The sequence below is a fragment of the Pieris napi genome, chromosome 4 (genome assembly GCF_905475465.1).
Source record: "Pieris napi chromosome 4, ilPieNapi1.2, whole genome shotgun sequence".
NCBI lineage: Eukaryota > Metazoa > Arthropoda > Insecta > Lepidoptera > Pieridae > Pieris > Pieris napi.
The window spans coordinates 12,616,154-12,638,880 of record NC_062237.1 but is presented as its reverse complement, the minus strand read 5'-3'; the positions used below and the strand labels follow the sequence as shown (position 1 = coordinate 12,638,880).

General features: G+C 34.2%; 1 protein-coding gene across 3 annotated transcripts in view; it reads right to left on the bottom strand.

Moving 5' to 3' along the window:
- LOC125048810 (unconventional myosin IC) overlaps positions 1 to 22,727 on the bottom strand; it is a 49,517-nt gene continuing 26,790 nt past the window's right edge. For 2 of the 3 annotated variants that reach the window (XM_047647724.1, XM_047647726.1), the window contains exons 2-20: positions 18,627 to 18,783; positions 17,787 to 17,902; positions 15,760 to 15,830; positions 14,240 to 14,631; positions 12,587 to 12,796; positions 11,731 to 11,993; positions 10,781 to 10,950; positions 9,747 to 9,901; positions 9,055 to 9,195; positions 8,544 to 8,685; positions 7,244 to 7,361; positions 6,807 to 6,920; positions 6,060 to 6,301; positions 5,435 to 5,704; positions 4,491 to 4,618; positions 2,441 to 2,659; positions 1,809 to 1,909; positions 1,327 to 1,429; positions 1 to 1,125 (exon numbers count right to left, since the gene is read on the bottom strand). In XM_047647724.1, coding sequence (XP_047503680.1) covers positions 1,108 to 1,125; positions 1,327 to 1,429; positions 1,809 to 1,909; positions 2,441 to 2,659; positions 4,491 to 4,618; positions 5,435 to 5,704; positions 6,060 to 6,301; positions 6,807 to 6,920; positions 7,244 to 7,361; positions 8,544 to 8,685; positions 9,055 to 9,195; positions 9,747 to 9,901; positions 10,781 to 10,950; positions 11,731 to 11,993; positions 12,587 to 12,796; positions 14,240 to 14,631; positions 15,760 to 15,830; positions 17,787 to 17,902; positions 18,627 to 18,783 — 3,130 coding nt within the window. In that variant the 3' untranslated portion in view covers positions 1 to 1,107. Of the gene's footprint in view, positions 1,126 to 1,326; positions 1,430 to 1,808; positions 1,910 to 2,440; positions 2,660 to 4,490; positions 4,619 to 5,434; positions 5,705 to 6,059; positions 6,302 to 6,806; positions 6,921 to 7,243; positions 7,362 to 8,543; positions 8,686 to 9,054; positions 9,196 to 9,746; positions 9,902 to 10,780; positions 10,951 to 11,730; positions 11,994 to 12,586; positions 12,797 to 14,239; positions 14,632 to 15,759; positions 15,831 to 17,786; positions 17,903 to 18,626; positions 18,784 to 19,077; positions 19,158 to 22,727 lie in introns of those variants that run through there. The other variant, XM_047647725.1, reaches the window with a different exon arrangement.

The window sequence follows — 22,727 nt, the reverse complement described above, 5'->3', positions numbered from 1 at the left end:
TTTATAAGATAATTTATTAAAAAATGAATTTCAATTAAGGCACTCGAGCCTATGGCCATTCCTACTATCACATGAACATACATATGTTTGAAAAATAATACTATCAGCAATTTGTACAATAGTGGCAGTATATTCACAGTATAGACACCATTGATTCAGCATTGGATCGTGGCTTAATATATATTTCGCAAAGAGATTTAAACTATACAGAGGAAAATTGCTTTCCTAGAAGTTACAATCAGTAAACTATTTTTTTTACATGACAAGTATGTTTTTGTATTTAATGAGAATAAAAAAAAATCAGTGCCGCTGTAAACTTTTTAGGTCTGGGCCTCAGATGTCTGAATCCGTTTCATGATCACTCGTCTTATAGTCAAGTAGGCGATCAGCCTCCTGTGCCTGACACACGCCGTCGACTTTTTGGGTCTAAGGCCAGCCAAACCTCACGATGTTTTCCTTCGCCGTTCGATATTACAGAAATTATCTTGCAATTAATTTATATGTATTAAAATTCGTATTGCTCGCTATTACCAGGGACGTCCTCGTGTCAATCATAGAACGAACACGCTTTTAATACTTCATCAAGTAGAAAATTATACCGGCAGGATGACATGAAATTTTTTCCTTTTATACTTAAATCTCTTTGCTATTTTCTATATACATTATACAATGATATATGTACTAAGAATCCATTTCTAATATGTAGTATAGAGTATGGAACTCATACCTGATTAGTAAACGACTCATTAAAGTATTATATTAACTGCTTTTTAATTCCGAATACAAGACAAACTTCAATTGGTTAACACTTTTGTTGATATAAAATTAAAAAATATATATCTCAACAATTTAAGACTAGTATATTGCGCTTATTTGAATTAATTTAAAATTCATTTTTCCTTAGAAAATTAAATCTCAAAGAATTTGCAATTCTTTTGCGTTAAATAAATTTATTGAATGTTTTCTAAAATACCAATTTATTTAATTTACATAATTTACGAATTAAAATGAAATCGCTTTATATATATATATTTTAAATGTTATTACATAATGCCACTGTTGCTTATAATTAAAATAAATTAGGTGTTTACAATTCATTACCGGGAATTACGGAGTTGCAGCCACCTGAAAAAACAAAATTCTCTTAGTTTTTTACATCAGTTGGGCTTATCAATTTTAAAGAAAGCATTGTTGAGTGCTGAGTGATCCGCTGTTTTGCTGGTAATTTAACTATAATAACTCTATCTATATTAACCATATATAAAATAGCTTGTTACATATACTATAATGGTCCGTCAATAATATTGTTAAAATAAAAATACTTACAACCAACAAATTTCCGCTTTTAGCCCTTTGTATAGCGGGTTGTGGGCCGTGGGTCACTTCAATGGTTCCGCCTTGTTTGCCATTCACCAGGTCATGGGCAATGCTAGAACATACATACAATAAATATGACGTTTCAAATTTAAATATTCCGTCAACACATAATTATCTTAAAATATCAATTGAATTCAGTCCGTGTCAAACAAACATGACACAAACGCGCGTGTTTTTGAAATTTACCCAATACGATTCATTTTTGTAGCGATAAATTTTTTGTAAAAAGAAAGGAAATTAATATTATATTTATACAATTCCCAGTCTCTATACACTTTTTCTTTTCAATAAACTTTCCATGACCCGTTGAAAATTATAAACCAAAGTCTTCACATGAAAATTTATATGCAAATATTTAAAAAACATAAAAATGATATATCTTATATTATAATTATTTGGAATATGGTTCGTACGTTTTGACGAATACTTACGTCCTAGTGTCGACAATGTCTATGATTTCCGGTTTTTTGGTATAATCCGTGACGATTGTCAACGCCTCTATCACGTGCGATACTGATATAATTAGATCACCCTGAAAAAATTGCATTTAATTGTTAATTGATTAATTTACATCAACATCATTTTGCTCACGGCAAAAGTTAAATTTTTCATGAATATATGAATTATACTCTACCTACATCTTGTGTACCTAATCGATTTCGATCGATTTTTCACATAATAATCTCTTAGTTATAGTAGAGTTGATTCTAGAAAAACTAGTACTATGACTACTATAAAGAAATACTCTCAGATGTATTTAATAATAAAATTTACATATGTAAAATGTTTAATTTATTTTTTAAGAAATTATATTATACGTAAATTTTCTAAACTTATGTAAAATATAAAAACACAAATTTAGAAATACAAATTTTCGTAAACGTGAATTTTTGCACAGTTTCGGACAAGTGCATGAAGATATATACAATACAGAAATACTCTATAATTAAAATAAACATCACACATCGACAGGTCATTCATTATTCACATTCCTTAAACAACAGTTATATTTTAATTAGACAAAAGCATGCTATTAAAAACTTAAAAAGGCTTTTAAGTTTACCTTATCCTTCTTCAGCTCCTGCGGTATCTTAATCAACACCAAGCTATCAGTTTCGTTGGTAACAATGACTCTCAACTTGTCAAGAGGTAATCTGTGCTTCAATTTGTACATCTTCCGACCGGCCGCGTCCAAAACATAAAGCGCCTTGTCGGACGCCAGTAAAGCTCGCTCGCGGGGTTTGTACCCACGCCGGTCATATTTCACTGCTTCACAAGAGTACTGTAACAACAAAATATAATATAGACTACAGAAATTCTACAAAAAGCAACATCAAAGTGGCGATGCTGCCACATAGCGCGCATGGGCAAGAACCTCATTGTATGGAAACATCCGCAAAGCAAAAGACCGCGCTGTCGCCTACCGACTAGGCGGATTGATCACTAAGTTAGCTCCTAGTGAATGTACATTGGAGGGCGTACTGGAGGAAGAAAGAGGAGGCCTACGTTTAGAAATGGACCAAAAAAAGGCTGTTGAAAATGACGATACAAATTCTCGACCAAATAATGTGTATAACTGATAGTCACGTAAATAATCTATAAGATAATAAAAAAATATGTTTGTTATGGAACACAAGATACAGGTATCACTTATCCCACGTCATTAAATGAATCGGTAGGCATCTCTACTCATCGGCAAAGAAGACAGAGGGTGTAGGCCGAGAGAAAAGCCGGGGTAAAAAAGCTCTCGGTACTCTTGTAAAATAGCAAAAAATATCATCAAACAACACTTATAATCAACAACAAATATCGCAAATTAATTAGAAGTAGCCTGTCTATCACTAGTAGACCAGTGCCGATAATTTTTGAAACCAAAAAAAATTACAGTAGGATGAAACCCATTAGAAAAGCAGGGGAATATGAAATACGAAAATTTTAGCCCATCTAAAGGCTAAAAATTTTTTTTTAGGTCACTCAGGTATATATAAGTTATCTTAAAATAGTATTAAATAGGCATCTTATTATAATTTAAAGAAGATTCATAGAGAAGTAGGGAAGGGGTCATCCCCTCTGGTCTGGTCTCGGGTCTGGGCGTTACTGCATACGATTTTTTGCATTTTCTGAGAAGATTTACTATTTATCTACTATATATATATATATATATATTTTTACCATAGGAAAGTAGAGATTTCAATGAACTGAAAGCACACCAACTTTTTGAAAAAAACTGAAATTTTGACGTCAGAATTTTCGATTGAAAATTAGGGTGTTTTTTCGATATTAATTCAAAATAAGGTAAAAAAATAAATATTTTTAATCAAATAAATTACAGTATATTTGGGACATAATAAGGTAAGTTTTCACCAAATTTCGTTTAAAAAAATAAATTTTTGTAAAAGATAGAAATAAAAAACCAATAAGTTGGTTTTTTGAATTTTTCACATAAATTTTGAGGTTATGTGAAAAATGTGTGAATACAAAAGTTGTAGATCTTTTTATGACCGTCAACTTTGCCATTTATTTTTCTTCGATAGGACTTTTAGTTTTGCCGGAAATCGAGATAAACCGTTTTTTACCCTTAAACCTCCCCCCCCCTACCCCTTCCCGACCTCAGATCGACCGTAATTTATTTTTCCTTTCATTTTGATCATATTCCCCTGCTTTTCTAATGGGTTTCATCCTACTGTAATTTTTTTCACTTTTTATTATTTTTAAAGGCTATCTGCACTGGTCTATAGTCCCTCTTATCAACTATATAATCGTTAACTTTATAGTAAGCCTTTTTACACAGCTGTTCTTTAATACATTTCTTAAATTTATTAAAAGGCAGAAATAAAAGAGCCTCAGGGATCCTTTATTAAAGAAGAGTATCTCTTTTCCCAACAAAGAATTACTAACTTTAGATAGTCTAGTACGGGCAAATTGCATGAGCACACACAGTACAGCGATAAGTTTAATATTTGAAACTTCTATCTCTTCTGTCATTTCATTGACCCGACTCAGATTCTGGATCCGCCCCTGTATCATAGAAGTATTTCCCATATCTCTATCTTAATATTTAATTTCACAAATTATGTATGTGCAGTAAAAATTAAGGAACAAGAAAATCTTACAATAAGTTGTTCTCCAGTGGGCCAAGAGGGTGACGCCATGAATGTATTTCTCAAGACCCGATGCTCGTCCGTAAGACGATCTTCAACAAACCGCTCGGGGATGCTGCTGGAGTAACTGTGCTTTTTATCTGGAATTATTATGATAAGTTTTACGGTATGGTAGTACGGTAAAAGAAAACGTCGTAAGGAAACCGGCACCTTAGACCTAAAAATACGACGTGTCAGGCACAGAAGGATGATCACCTTATGAAACATAAATTACGAAACAGATATAAAAATCTGAGGCCCAGACCTAAAAGGTTGTAGCGTCACTGGTAATTTAATTATTATATTTAATAGAAAAATAAAGGCATGCCTTGATCTCGCACGGCTGGAATCTTTGTATATACAAAAAAGTGCTTCGTTCTTAATAACATTGTAGACGAGTGATTTTGACACGATTATCTTAATAAAATGCAATGTAAGTCACCAGTATAATACTCGAAACAGATCAAATCTAAGCGTAATCAAGAAGCTCCAGAAGATAAACCACTTCTTATATGGAAATTGTTTTCTTTTTTACAACAAACTCCCAAGCGAAATTAAAGATTTATCACTGAATAAATTCAAACTCTCGTTAAACGTTAATTAATCAATAAGCTTTTTATAAATTTGGCGAGTATTCAAATGATACTAATCCTTGGGATTTGCTCCAGTTCAAACAATTTGTAACTTGGCGAAAAAGAGTGGCGGAGAGTTTCTTGCCAGCTCTTCTTGCGCGCTCTACGCGAACTGGTAGTAAATGTAAATTTAGAATCAATTTAACATCTTTTCTGTTGTGTTCATAAATGTTACCTAAATGAATAAAGTTATTAAGAGTTTGAATTTAAAGAATTTTAGTAATTATTTTATAATGTTTTTTGATGTGTGCCATTTTATTTCGAGTCTACTTCAACATTGCTTACCTTTAAACATCTTTTCAGCCAACACCTTCAATTCGAACTGTTTCTTCTCAGATGGTGTCAACGCCAGACGGTATTTCCTGGCCAAATGGGCTCTGTGCAGTCTGTGCAATTCCCTGGAGGCTTCCTGGCAAGTGGCAGGACAATGAGGCCAGGAGAGATCTAGCACTTGAGTCGGCAGTCTCGTTGAGAGACGCTTCAGCCAGTGCACTTTGGCGATGGCCAGGAAACGGCGGTTCTCAACCGTTTCAGGTCCATTTCGCGTTATAAAACCTAAAATATATTTGAATTAATGTGATGGTATCGTAAACAATTGCTAAGATTATTTTATATTATGCTTCTTTGAGACGAAATGGCTACTTCTTTTACACTTACCCTAAGTTTTCAAAACTCAGTTTAAAACTCGGTTCTGAATTTTGGAAGAGATTCAGTAACGAGACTTAACCTATGACTCCCGTATGTCATATCCCACATATTTTTGACGTAAGGAAGTCAGACTTAGCACTTTGGTATTATACTGAATCTCACCTCTTACTCTTAAAACGATAATTAAAATCATGTAAGTAATGTATTTATCAAACAGATCTAGAGATTAAAATATGTTTTTGTTAAAAAAGTTCTGTTTTACCTCTAATGAACGCTCTAATGACATCAGCAGCCTTTCGTCTCCTCTCCCTCAGCTTCTGAGCCAGGAACCGTCTCACCCACTTCTGTATGACAATAGCAGATTGCCTCATCTTGAGGTATTGCTTCCTCTGTCGATAGCCTTTCCATCGGCTTTGGATGATGGTCGCTATGTCGTTCTTCTTAATTTGGAAAGCATCTTCCGTCTCGAATAGCGTTTTGGGGAATCGGATGAATATTTTCGTACTGTTATGAATTTAAAGAATTATTTCTTTAGTTAAATCCAGACTTATAAACCAATCATCGATTCATTGTTAAAAGGACGGTAACGCACTCGCGAGTCCAGGCATTGAGAGTGCCCATGGGCAGATGGATATTATATTATGTTATCACATAACTGAACGATTCTGAACGCAGTTTTTGCCGCGCACCACGACTATGTGGGTGCTGCCCACTGAAGTATTTCCGAACCAATTCGACTAAGGGTCTTTCTAGAAAAGAGTGTACCAATTCTTAAAAGGCCGGCAACACATTTGCGAGCCTTCTGGCAATGTAAGTGTCCATGGACGGCGGTATCACTTAACATCAGATGAGCCCGTTTGCCCCCTGTTCATAAAATAGTCATTCATGAGTCGAATGGCTTTCGTTATAAATATAAATTTCAACATTATTTAGTTGACAACTACTAATGACACTAAATTTTAACATGGTACCCAAAGAACAGTTATTTATGCTATTAAAAAATACTCACTTTCCCATTCTGTACTCTTCTTTCTCGTATTGGAGGGCTATAACGAGTTTTTGAACTCCCTCGCGAGCTGGTCCGCGGTAGTTGGGCCATGTATCTTCACTCAAGCACTTGTACCTGAAATTTTGTGATTTAATTAAAGTTTGTTATAATAATGCAATAAAAAAGAATGACTATAATATCAATAGGTATAATTATAATTATATTAATAATCTAACGACTTAAATTGTTTAGAGAAAGAGTATACTCCTCCCACAAAGACCGGCAACGCATCCCCTAAAATGGGTGTCCATAGGCAGCGATGACTGACCTTTTTTGTCGTCAATCTCCCTTACATTGCTCCCTGGATTTTTTTTTTTAAATATTTTTACTTAAAAAAAACGAGGTAGAAAATATTTAAAAAACGCCTTCAAACAGATGCAAAGAGCTAATTTCCTTACCTTTCTAGGAAGGCTTCGTATGTGCGCCTATACGCGAAGCCCGCTCTTCGTACTCGAAGATTCTCCATCAGACCGAGGTATTTCACTTGGTGAGATACCAGCTTTTCATCGAATTGCACTGAAACCAATAAATCTATTAGCTATCACAAATTATGGTGAAAATATGTTAGTAATGTAAACGCGAATTAAGTATTCAGGTAAACTATTTAACAAATATTTAATTATAATTAAAGTAGATTCATTTAAATTAAATAAATCAGTGGGGCTACAACCTTTTTAGGTCTGGGCCTCAGATTTATGTATCTGTTTCATGATCGTTTGTAAATCTAATAGGCAAGTAGGTAGCCTCCTGTGCCTGACACACGCCGTCGTTTATTCGGGTCTAAGGCATACCGGTTTCCTCACGATGTTTTCCTTCACCGAATGTTAAATGCCCACATGAAAAGCAAGTCCATTTGTGGACAGCCAGGAATCGAACATATGACCTCAAGGATGAGAGTCGCACGCTGATGCCACAAGGCCAGCACTGCTCAGCTGCTAGATATATTTAAATATCTTGTATCTAATAGATATCATCATTATCTTGACCTAGAAATATGACCAGGGACTTTTGAAAAATAGCTTTATTTCGTTGATCAGTGATCGGTCTTAAAGTTTTTAGGAGATAGGGTTAGAGTCTATATAATTAAATATGTTTTGTTCTTCGCTTTTGGTAATTTAGCTGTATCCACACCCAAATTAGCTGAATCTTCCAAATTCCATTTGTGAAAACTAACCTAAGAGTTCAGTCACCTCTCATTCGACTAACTACAAATTTTAGTTTTTATTAACATTACTTAATTAATTACTTATTTTACTAGAAGTGTAATATTTTGATTTGTTTTTAAATTTATGTTTACCATTATTGTCATGTATTTTAGAATAAATTGTAACATATAGGTACTGTAGAAAATGCATTATATAATATGATGTGGCGTGAATAAATAAATTATTGATATAGGGATCGCTGTTCGAAATTACAGTCCCTGCCTTGCGATTCTGTAATTCACTTTTCAAACTCTCAGAATGCCAAATCGTAAAATGGCTGCTTTACGACTGATTTGAGTGCGACCGCCGCTGCGAAAACCGCTGTGAGAGTTCGAAAAGTGAGTTACTGAATCGCAAGGCTGGTCTAAATTTAGTTGTGTCAGACGTACATCGGATACTAAAAATGCTTTAAAGTATTGCGAGTTTGACCTCTGAGAACCCTTAGAGAGGCTGGCATAGCTTTAAACAATTTTAAAGATGGATATAGACTTACTGGGTGTTTTAAAGTCATTAGGTTTTATACAGCGGATGTATGAAGGCTCTTTGCTGCTTAAGATTTTGATCAATTCGTTGAGAGATATCTTAAACTGGGTTATGGCGGTTTCTGGCCTCTTCTTGCTTCGCAGGTTGAGGTCCTGTAAAATGTATTTAGTAAATTTAATTTGTCTTTCCTGCAATTTCAATTTTGTTGGCGGAGTCAAGACTCTTGGACCGTGGGGTTCAAGTGCACAGGCGCTAACTAAAGATTTAAGTTGGTAGGTAGATAGTACCGGTGACCCCAGAGCTGGTGCTTTCCTCGCTCAACGAATGAGTATCGCAATACAACGAGACTGCTGAGAATGCTGTTAGCGTTAAAAGTACACTGCCACAGGGACCTTTTCTATTTATTATCTCCCGCCCAGAGGGAAGAACAGTTCTCAATGTGATAAAGATGTAATTCGATAGTTCCCATTGAAAGGAAATATTTTTACTTTATATTAATTTCAAATTTTACTTTGGCTTACCTTAAAACAGCAGCCAACCGTACTGTTACCAGAAGCAGACATCAGATTCTGCATGTCACGGAACAATAAGTCGTTGTTCTTCTCAATAAAGGTCTTCACATTGTACGTCACTTCACCCGCGTAGTGGACCAAGCAGAACTCCTGCAATATTAATATAAGGAATAATAAAACTAGAGCAAGGGATGAGCGGTAAGTACTATATGTACAATTTTGACATACAAAAGTTCGACTTAACACAAAGTCTCGACTCCTATATTTAAATATCAAAATTGTCGTACGACCTTTTATTGAAGGCTCCATGTTGGGCTCCTTTGTCTTGATCTAGATAAGAATGTCCTGTAACTCATTAGATTAGGGTAAAAAATCACCGTCGCCGGGAAAGGCGTGATCTTTTACTACGTACTTCGCTCACTCTAGTGAGATTCCGACCAAAGCCGCGGTTCGAGTCTCGCAAAAGACGCTCTTGCGGTAGTCGCGAGAACAATTCCGGTCGAGGTACGCTCGCCAAAATAACCTGGGCTGAACTGTCAAGGCCCTTCAGGCCCACAGCGAGATTCCATTGAAAAATAATAAAAACCGCCAGTCAGCGGTTAGACTAGTCGAGGATTCTCCCTTGATGGAGGAACCGTACACTTTCCTTCCTCTACAAAAATCAGTTGACACAGCTCATGCAAATTGGTAATGCTACTTACATCACGTCCCATGAGTTTCTGTGTCCTAACATCAACCTTCCGATGAGACTTGAAGTGCGCGTGACCGTCCAACTTCTGAGTCAACTTCTCTAAGAAACTTAGATCTGTCGCGTCTCCGGGACGCAGGCATTCGTCGTCCAATATTGATATAATACCTAAAGAAAAATAAGATATGGCAAATCATTCTCCAAACTTAATCTAATTCAAGTTCAAATTCTAAAATAGGCAATATTGATATATAAAGCAAAATTATTGAAGGTTGGCTGTCCTATTCTCAGCCTACGGCAATACTGGTAAGTTTGTAAAGTTCCAATTTGTATCATGTCATGTGTCTCAAAAGTTTTAATAAAACCGAGTTGACTCGGGGGAATACTATTTTTATTAGTTACCTAATCTAAAATTTCTGCAAATACATATTGGAATTATAATTAAGACACCTAATAATCTTTCCCCCCTATTTATAAAAGCTAAACCAGTCTCGCACTCTGTCAACTAAGATAATGTTTCGTCCTTTTCTATCGAATTGTGTTTACGGTGTTATGACAAGAGGCAGATGGCAGATGTATTTTTTTGTAGATTATAGAATTTTTTTAATATTTGCAATTGTGTGTAGATATTTTTTTATCTGTAAAACATGTTCTTGGGTGCTTCTTGTGATAAATCTTAATATACATAAATTACAAGTAACGTTGTTTGTCCGCTATGGACTCCTAAACTACTTCAATTTCAATCAAATTTGCACACCGTGTGCAGTTTGATCTAACTTAAAAGATAGGATATCTAACATCTTAATTTAACTTAATATTATTTTATTGCAAATTAATTGTTTATTATTTGACAGTAACAATTCTAACAGATGGCGTTGTGTTGAAAGTACCAACGTTTCACATAAGCTGCAATTTGATGGCATATCCACCAAAAAAGCATGGTAATCTCCTACCGTTTCCCTTTAATGGTTTACTACTATCTAATATAACAAAAACCGTAGCCACAGCAACGCTTGGCCGAATCTACTAGTTATTAATAAAACATACCTCTATGGCGTGCTTCAATAAGATCGCAAATGACGATATTGTTGAAGTACTCGACTGGCTCCCACTCGATGCCCTCACGGAGGTACTCCTCCTGCTCCTGCTTGAGGGTGAGCTCGATGAACAGCTGCTGAAGCTTCTCGTTGCAGAAGTTAATGCAGAACTGCTCGAAGCTTTAATCGGAATTATTTTTATGCTGGATTTTCACATTACCAAAAGTCCGTAGCGAAATTACTTGCTTCCGGATAGTAAACGTCGAAGAATCATACACCCATCTCTATAAGAGATGTACCTGCCCCATGCCTCATTAGGCAGGCTTCAAACACAAAGGAATAGTACTTTCCTTGATTTAATCTTATCAGTAGTAGATGAACGGAAGGTCGACATACATTGAAAGTAAATTGATTTATGATATGTTAAAAAACAGGCGTAATATAGCTATGTACTAGGCCTTTAAATTCATTATTTCAATTTGATTTTCAAAATTAAGGATTAGCCACGAAGGCACACATGAAGTAAAATGAAGAAATAATTTGGTAAAATGTAATATTACGACGAGTGAGTTCACCCGTGCTGTTTCGAGTGTAACCTTTAAAAAATTCAATATATTTATATGAATACTAGCTGATCCGGCAAACGTTGTTTTGCCATGTATATTATTTCTAGGAAACATTTTTTTAGTAAAAATAACTATCTACAATAATAAAAATAGGGGTTGATGGTAGAGGGGTGAAAATTAAGGGTTGTATGTATTTTTGTATGCTGTATCATACAAAAATAAAAACAAAAAAAATACCTAAAAACAAAAATTTTGGGGTGGACTACCCTTAAGATTTAGGGGTTTGAAAGATAGATAGTAGCCGATTCTCAGACTTACTGAATATGCATACAAAATTTCATAAGAATCTGTCGAGCCGCTTCGGAGGAGTATATAGAGATGGCATGATATTTACCTATTTTTCGGGAAAATCTCAAAGCCGTAGATGTCCAATATTCCCATGACGGAGGCCCTAAGGTCTCTCTCCTTCGGTGCGAGTGATGAATTGAGTCTGGAGACCAGCCAACTGAAGTGCTTCTCATATATCGCTTTGGCTAAGGCGTCCCTTGCATATTGTGCTTGTTCGAGATCCAGAGGAGTGTTGACGACATCACCTCTTGCGTCAATCGTTCTACTTGTTAGGGCCTCGCGAAGTTTTTGAGGATTCACTTTGAGGAGCTAAAAAGTGTTAGTTGTATCAATGGTGATTGAAATGAATTATCTGTTAATTAATGCTAAAACAATCTCCAATAAATATACCTATAATCGACTAATAAGATGCACAGACATGGTTTATTTAAGGGGCTTATAAGGTCAGCAACGTACTCGCGCTACCTCTGGCAATGAAAGTGCTCATGGGAGCTGGTATCACTTAACATCAGTTGAGCCTCATGCCCGTTTGCCCCTGTTCTATAACTTGCGGGTTTCCTACTAAAAGTGCATCTAAAACATCATCATCAACAACAGCTGTAAGGCATTAAAAGCCTCCATCTGTAATTCTAGCATTTCAGAATTCTTCCACCAATTTCGGAACCCTGCGATTTCATGGTAATTTTATTCCACCTACGCAACCGTCACTCTACCGCCTTTTTTACACTAAAACATTGCAAATTGCCAAATTACGTTTGTCAGAAATATGACAGAAATCTTATAATGGGTATTTAATTTATTTACAAACAATGACCTATTTGGAACAACCATACAACTGGTACTGATATTCTGATGATGTACACTTTTCGAAGTTGAGCTGCAAAATTTATTTTGATACTTACATCAGCAACATTAGCACTATTATTGTCATGATGAAGAATCTCAGCATATCCTTTTTCATTCTGGACGAACTTCACATTCCCAAGATGAAGTACACTCGCCACGATCTCGAATATCTCTTTCTGTTCAGCCTCTGAGATTTCTATCACCTTCATGGCTTCTAATACTGAACGAAATTGTTCAGCATCGTTTAGCTTTTGACTAGCTGAGGTCTGGAAATAAATAATATTTTTTTAAGAAACATGTATTTTAAATCCATAACATTAAAATTTGATCTAAGAGGACTGATATATGAAAGAGTGAGAGAAAGTTACCTCTCCACGGCCAGGAGCGTAAGCGAGATAGGTTTTCAAGATATATAAAAAATATGTTGCTAAATTGGCAACATACATGGTCTAAACCTAGTTCCTTGCTAAATACTTGTTTCGCTTTGACTTTACAAAAAATCATTTACTTGCAAGTACAAAAACAAAACTACGAGGTTTTTCTATGAAAATTCGATATAGTTTTCTAAATCCATAGCACTTAGGTCGCCAAGTTGGGATTGAACCAAAACTCTTTATTGGGATTGGAATCGCTGTTGGAACTTACAAAGTAGAAGGCGAAGTAATTAACCTTTAAAGCACGTTTGAACATTCTTAATGCTAATCGCTTTAAAACGTTTGATTTGAAGATTCATTTGAGACGTTAGCGTGATCAATAAAATAATTGCTGGTAATTTATGCTGAATATTCAGTAGGGTTACAAAGTTAGTAAATTATGGCTACTTAATTAAAAAACTTTTCTATATAGTGACGTTAATGACTCTTTAGACGAGTGGAAATGGCTATAAGCTAGATTAGAACAAAACACGTCTCCGTTTAAAAATCTTAGTTTTATATGTGGCACAAACTTAAATAAAGCGTTTAACCTACTAGACAATATGTCTCTATGTATACATGGCTAATTATTATGACTGAAATCCCTCACGTGTCACCAAGCCATATGTTTCACGTGTAAGCAGATAATCTTATGTACAGTTGTCAAGAAAGTAAAAAACTAATAGCAAATATGACAAAGAGGATTATGGACTCGAGACACATTTACTTCAATAAAGTTTGCAAAGAACATATATATTAAATTGCATATTTGATTTAATATTTGTATTTCTTAATCTAGTTTATTGTCATTTATTTATTATTTTTTATTTATGTAATAGGAGGCAAACGGGCAGGAGGCTCATCTGATATTAAGTAATACCACGCCAATGGACACCAGAAGGCTCGCAAGTGTGTTGCCGGCCTTTTAAGGATTGGCACAATCTTTTCTTGAAGAAATACTTCAGTGGGCAGCTGGGCAAAAACTGCCTTAGAAAACGCTCAGTTGTGGAACGACGGACGTCGAGGTGATACGGATGGTATTTTGTATTTTGCCTTTAAATATTGTGCACCAAGTGTGTGTAATTGATGCACATGTATGTATTGTGTTTTCTGTATCTTGTGTGTTCTTTTGAAGTGTTTCGTTAGTGCGTCTTTAAATAAATATTAATTGGTATTTATATGACTAAAGACATCTTGCTTGGGAAAATAAAATGATTTCTCTTTAGAAGATACTGATACTAAAAGAGACACAAATGAATCTATCCCACGTCACGCTTACAAAATATACGTACTCACATTTTCGGTAGTATATTTGTACATCTCCGGCTTTCCTTGTAGCTTCAAATGCTGGAGCATGGCTTGATCAGCACCAGCCAATAGCTGGTAGAAAATGTGGAAATTCCTCTCTCCTGACATCTGACTGACAACCCTGGACTTCTCCAGGAGATAGTTCAATATGTGACCACCTTCGGGAGCGCCTTCATAGTTGAATTGTATATCCATGTATTTGCCAAATCTGCTGGAATTGTCATTCCTGTGCGTTTTAGCATTACCAAAAGCTTCGAGGAGGGGATTACTCTGAAGCAGTTTGTCTTTGACAGTTTCCACATTGTGGAGGTGGTTGGTTCGTGCTGCTATGTACTCTAGAACTTTCTTTGAGGCCTCTGTTTTGCCTGAACCAGATTCACCTGTAAATTTCGGAAAAAGACGATATATTATTATCAGTCGTAGACCACAACTACAGCAGCTACACATTCAAAAACTTAAAGTAGAAATGCCGGTCACATTGGCCGCATTTGATAAGAGATGGGTCAAATAGACTACTTGGAATGGCCCAATGGAAAGAAAAACGAGGGGACACCCAACAGAAACCTGGGAAGATGAAATAAAAGAAGAGGCGGGGAGAGATTGGAAGTAGCGAAGACAAATGGAAGAATTTGGAGGAGGCTTTCCCTACGTTAGAGGTCGAGGACTTATATTAAATATATATACACTGGCAACATTTCCTCACTGTATATTATAAATATTGCATTTTATCTTATTATTTATAGGTAAATTGTGTGATTTATGATGGCTATTCACAGAAAGCTATCAAACTATCAGCGCGGGTTCTTTTTATTGATAACCAATATCAGTTAATTGCTCTTGTAAAATAATGGATAGATAATATAGTGTTACTACAATAGCATTCAAGTTATTTTATCAGGCGCAATAATATACGAATTTAATTATTTCAACTAGAGACAGTTCTCGAGACATGTAAAAAATACGCCGTCGTCGTTAAACAAAGATTTTTTTATCGTACACACGTAAATAAATATTACGTTTAGTACGCGTTTATACAACACTGACTTTTGGGGCTGTAAGACGAAGGATAACTTTCTTATATTATACAATAAACATTTCGTAACGGCCTAAATAAAGCCTAAATTTCACTATTAGAACGTGTGGAAAAAAAATATGGACGATGTACTAAAAGCTAGAGAGCAGTGTTGGCCTAATGGCTTCAGCGTGCGACTCTCATCCCTGTGAGTCAGGCACATTAAGCTGATCACCTACTTGCCCATTAGATTGAAAAATGATCATGAAACAGATTCAGAAATCTTTTTTCTAAAAGCTAGTATAATGTCATAGTTAAAGGCTTGACACAACTAAGTTTTTTATTGCTTAATACTTTGGAAATACATAGAACCTAATTTCTTAGGGATAATGTAGCGGTAAACGGTAAAGGAATGTTTCAAATCGGTTTAATACGTTTTGATACATTCTTTACAAATAAACACATCTCTATATTTTTACTATAATAGACAATTTACCTGAGATCAGTATGCATTGTTCTCTGTGCTCATATACAAGGGACCGGTAAGCGTTGTCTGCTATGGCGAATCTGCAATTGTTAATTTATATATTTAAATAAAAAGTTGCCACCTCCTTGACTCCTGGTTAATGCACATGACGAACAACCCAAGAAAAATAATAAACAAACATAAATAATAGATATGACGTTGGTACAAGAAACGTATATATCAATATCGCAATATCGCGCAATATACTGTTGTGGAAGCCAGTTCTTTCTCCACACATTAGCAATAAGAAATACAAATAAACTGTATTTACACTTAAATATAAATAAGAAAACAATAAACAGAGAACACAGTAATACATAATATAAAAACTAGAAGGCTTAAGCGATATCAGTCAACCCAATAGAAGATAAGTGCAAAAAAGAGAAAAAATGAGTGTATTGAAGATATATCTCAAGTTAAATCCCAATAATCACGTATATTATACTACATAGAACTTATGTAGATAACATTTTGTATTTTACCTGTTTATGAATCGTTATTGCTTTAGGTAAATCTTTGCCATCAAAATCATAACTTGTAAAAAAAACAACTCGTAGCGCATTTCTTTTACCGTAAATAATTGTGGAATAAGAAATACAAATAAACACTAATTTTGTAACAACATTGTGTAATATTTTATGCCTTCAAAACCAAATAATAGAAAAAACCCATAACATGCGTAGGGTTATAATAATAATTAATGATTACGTAAGTAAAACACATAAGTAACAAACAAAAGGATAACTTTATCAAGATAACGTTTATCGATATTGATCGGTGATACCTGTATATGGATCAAGGGTGAAGCCGTACCAGCTGCAATGATAGATTACTAACGCTAAAACTGATTAATAAATACTTGGTTCCTTGAACTTAAATTAATCTTTTTCAATATTTTGTATCTAAGGTAAATTAACTTTGAAGCCTTGTGTTAGAACCACAGCTGTGCAATGGACTCTATATGTGCGCTATCAACGCTACGAAGCAAAGCATCGTAAGGAAACCAGCATATCTTCAGCACAGAAGGTTGATCTATTTGCCAATTAAGACGAAACAGATAAGTCAAGATCCAAGGTACCACTGGTTTTTTAGCATAACTCATCAAAATCGCATAAAGGTTAGGTTAATAACACGAAATAAGCGTCCTGAAATCCCTTTAAGAATTGGTACGTTTTTTTCTTGAAGAATCCTTAGTCGAATTGGTTTGGAAATACTTTAGTGGGCAGTCGGTTCCACTACCTTCTGGCAATATGTGTGACCATGGGCGGTGGTATCACTAAATGAGCCTCCTGGCTGTTTGCCCCCTGTTATATAGAAAAATAGATAAGCTGATTCGAATTATGTACTAGAATCAGCAATTAATGGTAGAAACCACTAAATTTGTAAAAAAAATAATAAGATTGTTAAATTACGCGTTAACCGCTACTAATGCGTTCCTTGCTTACTTGTTTGTACTTTGTAAAGACTGAAATTTTAGTATGCAACTTAGGTATATGATATGATAATATATAATCTATATATAGACCTACATAATATTTTTTCTAAGTTATAGAAATGAATAATATACGTAGTGCAAAATTCTGTATGGACCTTAACTGTATATTTTGGTATATTGTGTTGTTTCGTTTATTTTTTTATCTTTTTTTTTATTTTAGTTTCATCAAAGTTTAGTAGTTTCTTATGTTCACGCATTCCGGACGTAAATATTCAATACATAATATATCTTCTTATTGTAACCTGATTGTAAATCATAACATGTCACGTGTAGTGTAAGAACATTAGGGATGCAATAAACATTTGATTTTGACTTAATGTTACAGGTAAATAATGGTTGATCGTCGAATACTTTATATTCTATGAAAATATATGCCATATAATACGGCGAAAGTTACTAAATAAAATTACACTTTACCGACATCAATCGCCTGTCTATGACCGCTGACAGTTTGACATATTGCGGCCACAGACATAATATCTATGTGAGATAATCTACTTACACGTGCGGTGGCGCCTCGAAAAATGCTTTCTTGTAGTATAGTTTCGTTTTCTCCTCTGTGTAGATTGGGAGATTTTTGTACGGGTTCACAGATATCAGGACATTCCCAATATAGGTCTGGAAATTAATAAATAAATTAGCTTTAAATTTAAGAAATAAATTGCTTAAAAAAAACGTCACGAAGATGTGCAGCGTTTTTGTCGAAGAAAAGGAAAAGAGTGATTGAGACCAATTGAAAGTGAGACGGGTGAATTACCTTACAGAAATTCTATTCTAAGAGAATTTATGAAATATTAGTGATTTATATTTTATGCAAAATTATTCATTGAAATCTCAAATGACGAATCGTAAATTAATATGCCACGTGTTTTTATTATCGAAGAAATAAATTTAAAAAATTTAATTTATTACATATTTGTATTCATTATAGACACTTAATATTTTAATGACAATTAAATTCATTAAATTCCTAAGATATCTTCCTTTTTCCCTCCCTATAAGTCTCGGAAATCTAATGTTTTAGATATGTATAAAATATATAAACATGACTTAAAAATTTATTTGCCAAAGAAGTTTCACTTCTGACATGTGTATTTTGTACGCACGAACTTTTATTTACGAACAGGGGTAAACGCGCATAAGGCTCACGTGATGTTAAAAGTTAAGCCTATAGGCACTCAATGCTAGTGAGCTCGCGAGTGCGTTGCTGGCGTTCCAAGAATTGGTACGCTCTTTTATTGAATGACCCTAAGTCGAATTGGTTCGGAAATACTTCAGTGGCAGTTAAATTATGAAGTGCAAATGTGACAGCACAATACAAAAGTTTGAACTAAGAACTTACATAGATAATATTCTCGTTGAACCGTTTCCGAAGATTGTCTATGAAGGCAGCTTCAGAGAGGAAGTCCTCGAGTAGCACGAAGTCTTGCACCCCGACACGCTCACGATGCTGTAGCGCGTGCTCCATTACGCCAGCCACAGATAATGGCCGTTGGAGCCTATAAAAAAAACATCTTCATTAATATTGTTGGAAATATTGTATTTATTTACCCTTATACACAAATAAGAAAACAATAAATATAAAACACAGTAATACATATAATAACGGTGTGAAGTGGTCTTATCGCATATAAGCGATATCAGTCAACCCAATAGAGAACTACAGAGAAGTGCAAAGCTGACAACTTGCTTTAATCACCACAGATTATGCTATCGACGGAATGCCCTACCGCCTACGTATGTATTTTTAATAAAATAATGACATCATGTCAGTAAATATAAGTTTAACTCACCGGCACTTCTCGATTCGAAACAAAAGTAATTCACAACCACTGTATCCCATTTTATTGTAATTACTAACGATCCTACTAAAAACAACAATCAACTGAGAAAAATAAAGTCATTAATATAATGTTCCTGGGAAGTGCAAATATTGTTAGGGTCGCAAAAATTAGGTTAGTTATGGAAAACATATCGTTAATTTTTTTTGCGGTCTCCCATTTATTATGTTCATTGTGGTGTACATTATGTTTTTAATGCTATATCTACAATATATTTTACAAGCTATATTATCTAAAATGTATGACAATTTGACATTTTGCTTAAAAAGCTTATAGCTTTTTGTTTATTGTTAAAAATGTATTAATTATTTATGAAAATTCACTTTTGGCCATTCTTTTGTGAAAATTTTAAATATACAAAAGGAAATATTTCAAAAACTTATTTTTCAACGTTCAAATCTATTCTATAGTTGTTAAACATGGACTACATTAAAGTAAAAATCGCATTTTATTTTACGTTTAGATAATATATGCTATAAGGTCAAACATTAGTTCCAAAAGCATAATTATTATTTATTACTAGCTGGCCTGGCGAACATCGTACCGCCTAACAGTCGATTCTTTATTTTTTTTAAATACTTATTCTGCTATTCTGTCCAGCTAGTAAGATAAAAAAAAGGAAATTGATAAGACAACAAATACATTATGTCAAAAAATTAAAATTTACCTTCCCGGAACCCCTCCACTAACATTTGAACTTTATGATATGGTATTTACGTTTAAATTGACTTTTAAGTATTATTACGAATATTTTGTATAGAAATAGAAATATGTTGTTTTTAGACTTTTTCACTCAATTTTTTTTAATTTTTCTCTACGTAAGAACCATCCTCGTACCTCAAGGAATATTATAAAAAAAGAATCAGACAAATCGGTCAAGCCGTTTTCATGTTATGTCGTGACAACCGAAAACGGGTTTCATTTTTATATATATAGATATACAATCTACTGACAGCCCTATCTATTAGCGGATATTCGGTATCACTAACCCTATCCTGAGTTGCCGTAGTTAACGGGCGATATGATGCGAGTTATAATTAGCATGTAATCATTATTATAAATAATAGGTTAAGCTCTCTTTTATATAAACTCTTAAATAAAATAGTTTAATAGCATTTTAAACAAATTCATTTTAAAAGGATTTCGAATGCAAGCGTACTTCTTTCTTTTATTATTTTCTTTCTAGTACTTTTTTGTGCTTAGATTTAGGGTTCTATATTAAAATAGCTGCCCCCGCGAACTTCTACCTTTTTAGTAGCTACACCAAGATATGGAACAATTTGCTACCCCAAAGAGATTGTTCGCTTTTCCTTTTTTAATAAAAACCTAAGTACTAAAAAAAAACATTTTTTTTTTTCAATTATCTTCTCCATAAAGTCCTTCCTCGGAGTTCAAGGAATGAATATAAAAAAATTACTAAAATTGGTCGTGTCGCCTTCAAGTTTTGCGCTTAGCAACATATTTTACGATTCATTTTTATTTATATAGATAACTAGCTGGCCTGGCGAACATCGTACCGCCTACCAGTCGATTCTTTATTTTTTTTAAATACTTATTCTGCTTTTCGGGACACCGGTCAAGCTAATAAGATAAAAAAAAGAAAGTTGATAAGACAACAAATAGATTATGTCAAAAAAAATTACCTTCCCGGAACCCCTCCACTAACATTTGAACTTTATGATATGGTATTAAAGTTCAAATTGACTTTTAAGTATTATTACGAATATTTTGTATGGGAATATAGAAAAGTGTTGTTTTTAGACTTTTTCACTCAATTTTTTTTAATTTTTCTCTCCGTAAGAACCATCCTCGTTCTTCAAGGAATATTATATAAAAAAAATCTGACAAATCGGTCAAGCCGTTTTCATGTTATGTCGTGACAACGGAAAACGGGTTTCATTTTTATATATATAGATTATAAGCAGAGGACTAAAATAAGCAGGTAGAATGCCTGGGGTCTCCCCCTCTGAATAGCAGAGGGATTTGAGTGTAAACCCAACCCCACAATCCCCGCGTCAAGCGTGACATCCTTGGCGCGGGCCTGCGTAAGCGCATTTTCACCTCAGTTAAAAAAAAGTTAAGATGTTGGCTAAACTATTTCCGGTTATATTTTAGCTGGTCCAGCTTAATCATAGTACCAATATACGACTAAAAATTAAAAGTCAGGACATTAAGATGGGTGATTCACTAGTGGAGTGTGACGATTGTATCACGGCCTGAGACGGATTTGGCTTTACTTAGTCATGCAAACACTAAAATATTCCTTGAAGTCGCGAATGTTATATGCATAAGTTTGTTAAGTATTTAAGAATTTTTGTTGTAATGTTTTCGTTTTGGTTTTTGTAGTGATTGTATTGCTTTAACTCTTATATATATACTTATAATGATTAAGCAATAATTTAAAAAAAGTCATAGATTGGCCACGGTTGTTGGGCACTTAAAAAATATTAATCAACATCAATTAGATAATTAGGGTTATTAATATCTCACAAATGAATACTACTAGAGTCTAATTGTAGAAGGAAGGATTACAACTTCGCGAAAATAATTGTTCGTGGCAAATACTCCACGGTATCAATCTCCTTCATAGACTTTAGTAAACATTATACTTTGAGGGCCTATTTGAAAAAAATAGGCCCTCAAAAATTGTGCCTATTTCACACAATGCTTTTCACACAAAACTTGTCAAAAATATTATAGTCAATAATTCAATTTAATAGTCAACATGACTTATAAATATGAATGTATTGAAATTTTCTAGAATTTATGATGACAAATATTGTGACAAATAGATTAAAAATAGCCTCTATGTAAAACTGAGTTTAATAAATACATAATTAACATATTTGATTATCCTTATTAGCGAACTCTCCCGACAGTATTTGTGTCAGTAGGTCATTGCTAGTCGAGTAGGATGCGTGCTAATATGCATTCGATGACATCATTGTATCATCATATATTGTATATAGTAATGTTTATGGTCAATAAAAAATAAGACAGTCTAAGATTGAGACACAGACAAGTAAATCAAGTTTACAGAGACTACAAAAGCGTTAGGTACCGTTTTACATTATGTACGTTGATCTTAAAGATATATTTAAATTTAATTGAACACTATGTTAACGATTTATCGTGTATTTTCTTAATGTTTGTGAATTATAATAATGTTTGTTATTATTATAAATATAATAATAAACTTTACTTGCCCCATCACAATATTGCATTTTACGGGTTTACATGCTTCATTGACCATCTTTGTGAGAGGCTGGTGCCTATAATTGGACGATAGAAGTCCTGTGGTAACAGGTTACCAGCCTTCCATTGCGGACAGCATACAGAGAGATAACTTAACTAAACAAACAAAAGCATGAGTGGTGTGGGTATGTGAATATGTGTAATGGTGTGTGAAGGAGTTAAATTTGAAGTCCACCTCAAATTGCTATGGATATCAAATTGTTTCTTGCATTGTATTCAAGGCTTTTTAGAAATTTATAAACAGACATTTTATTTTATTTTGTTATTTTGACTGGAAATATAAAAGTAGAATTAAGTTTATCGTACAAAAATGGCCCAAGAATGCAGAAAAGGTTATGCGAATGTTG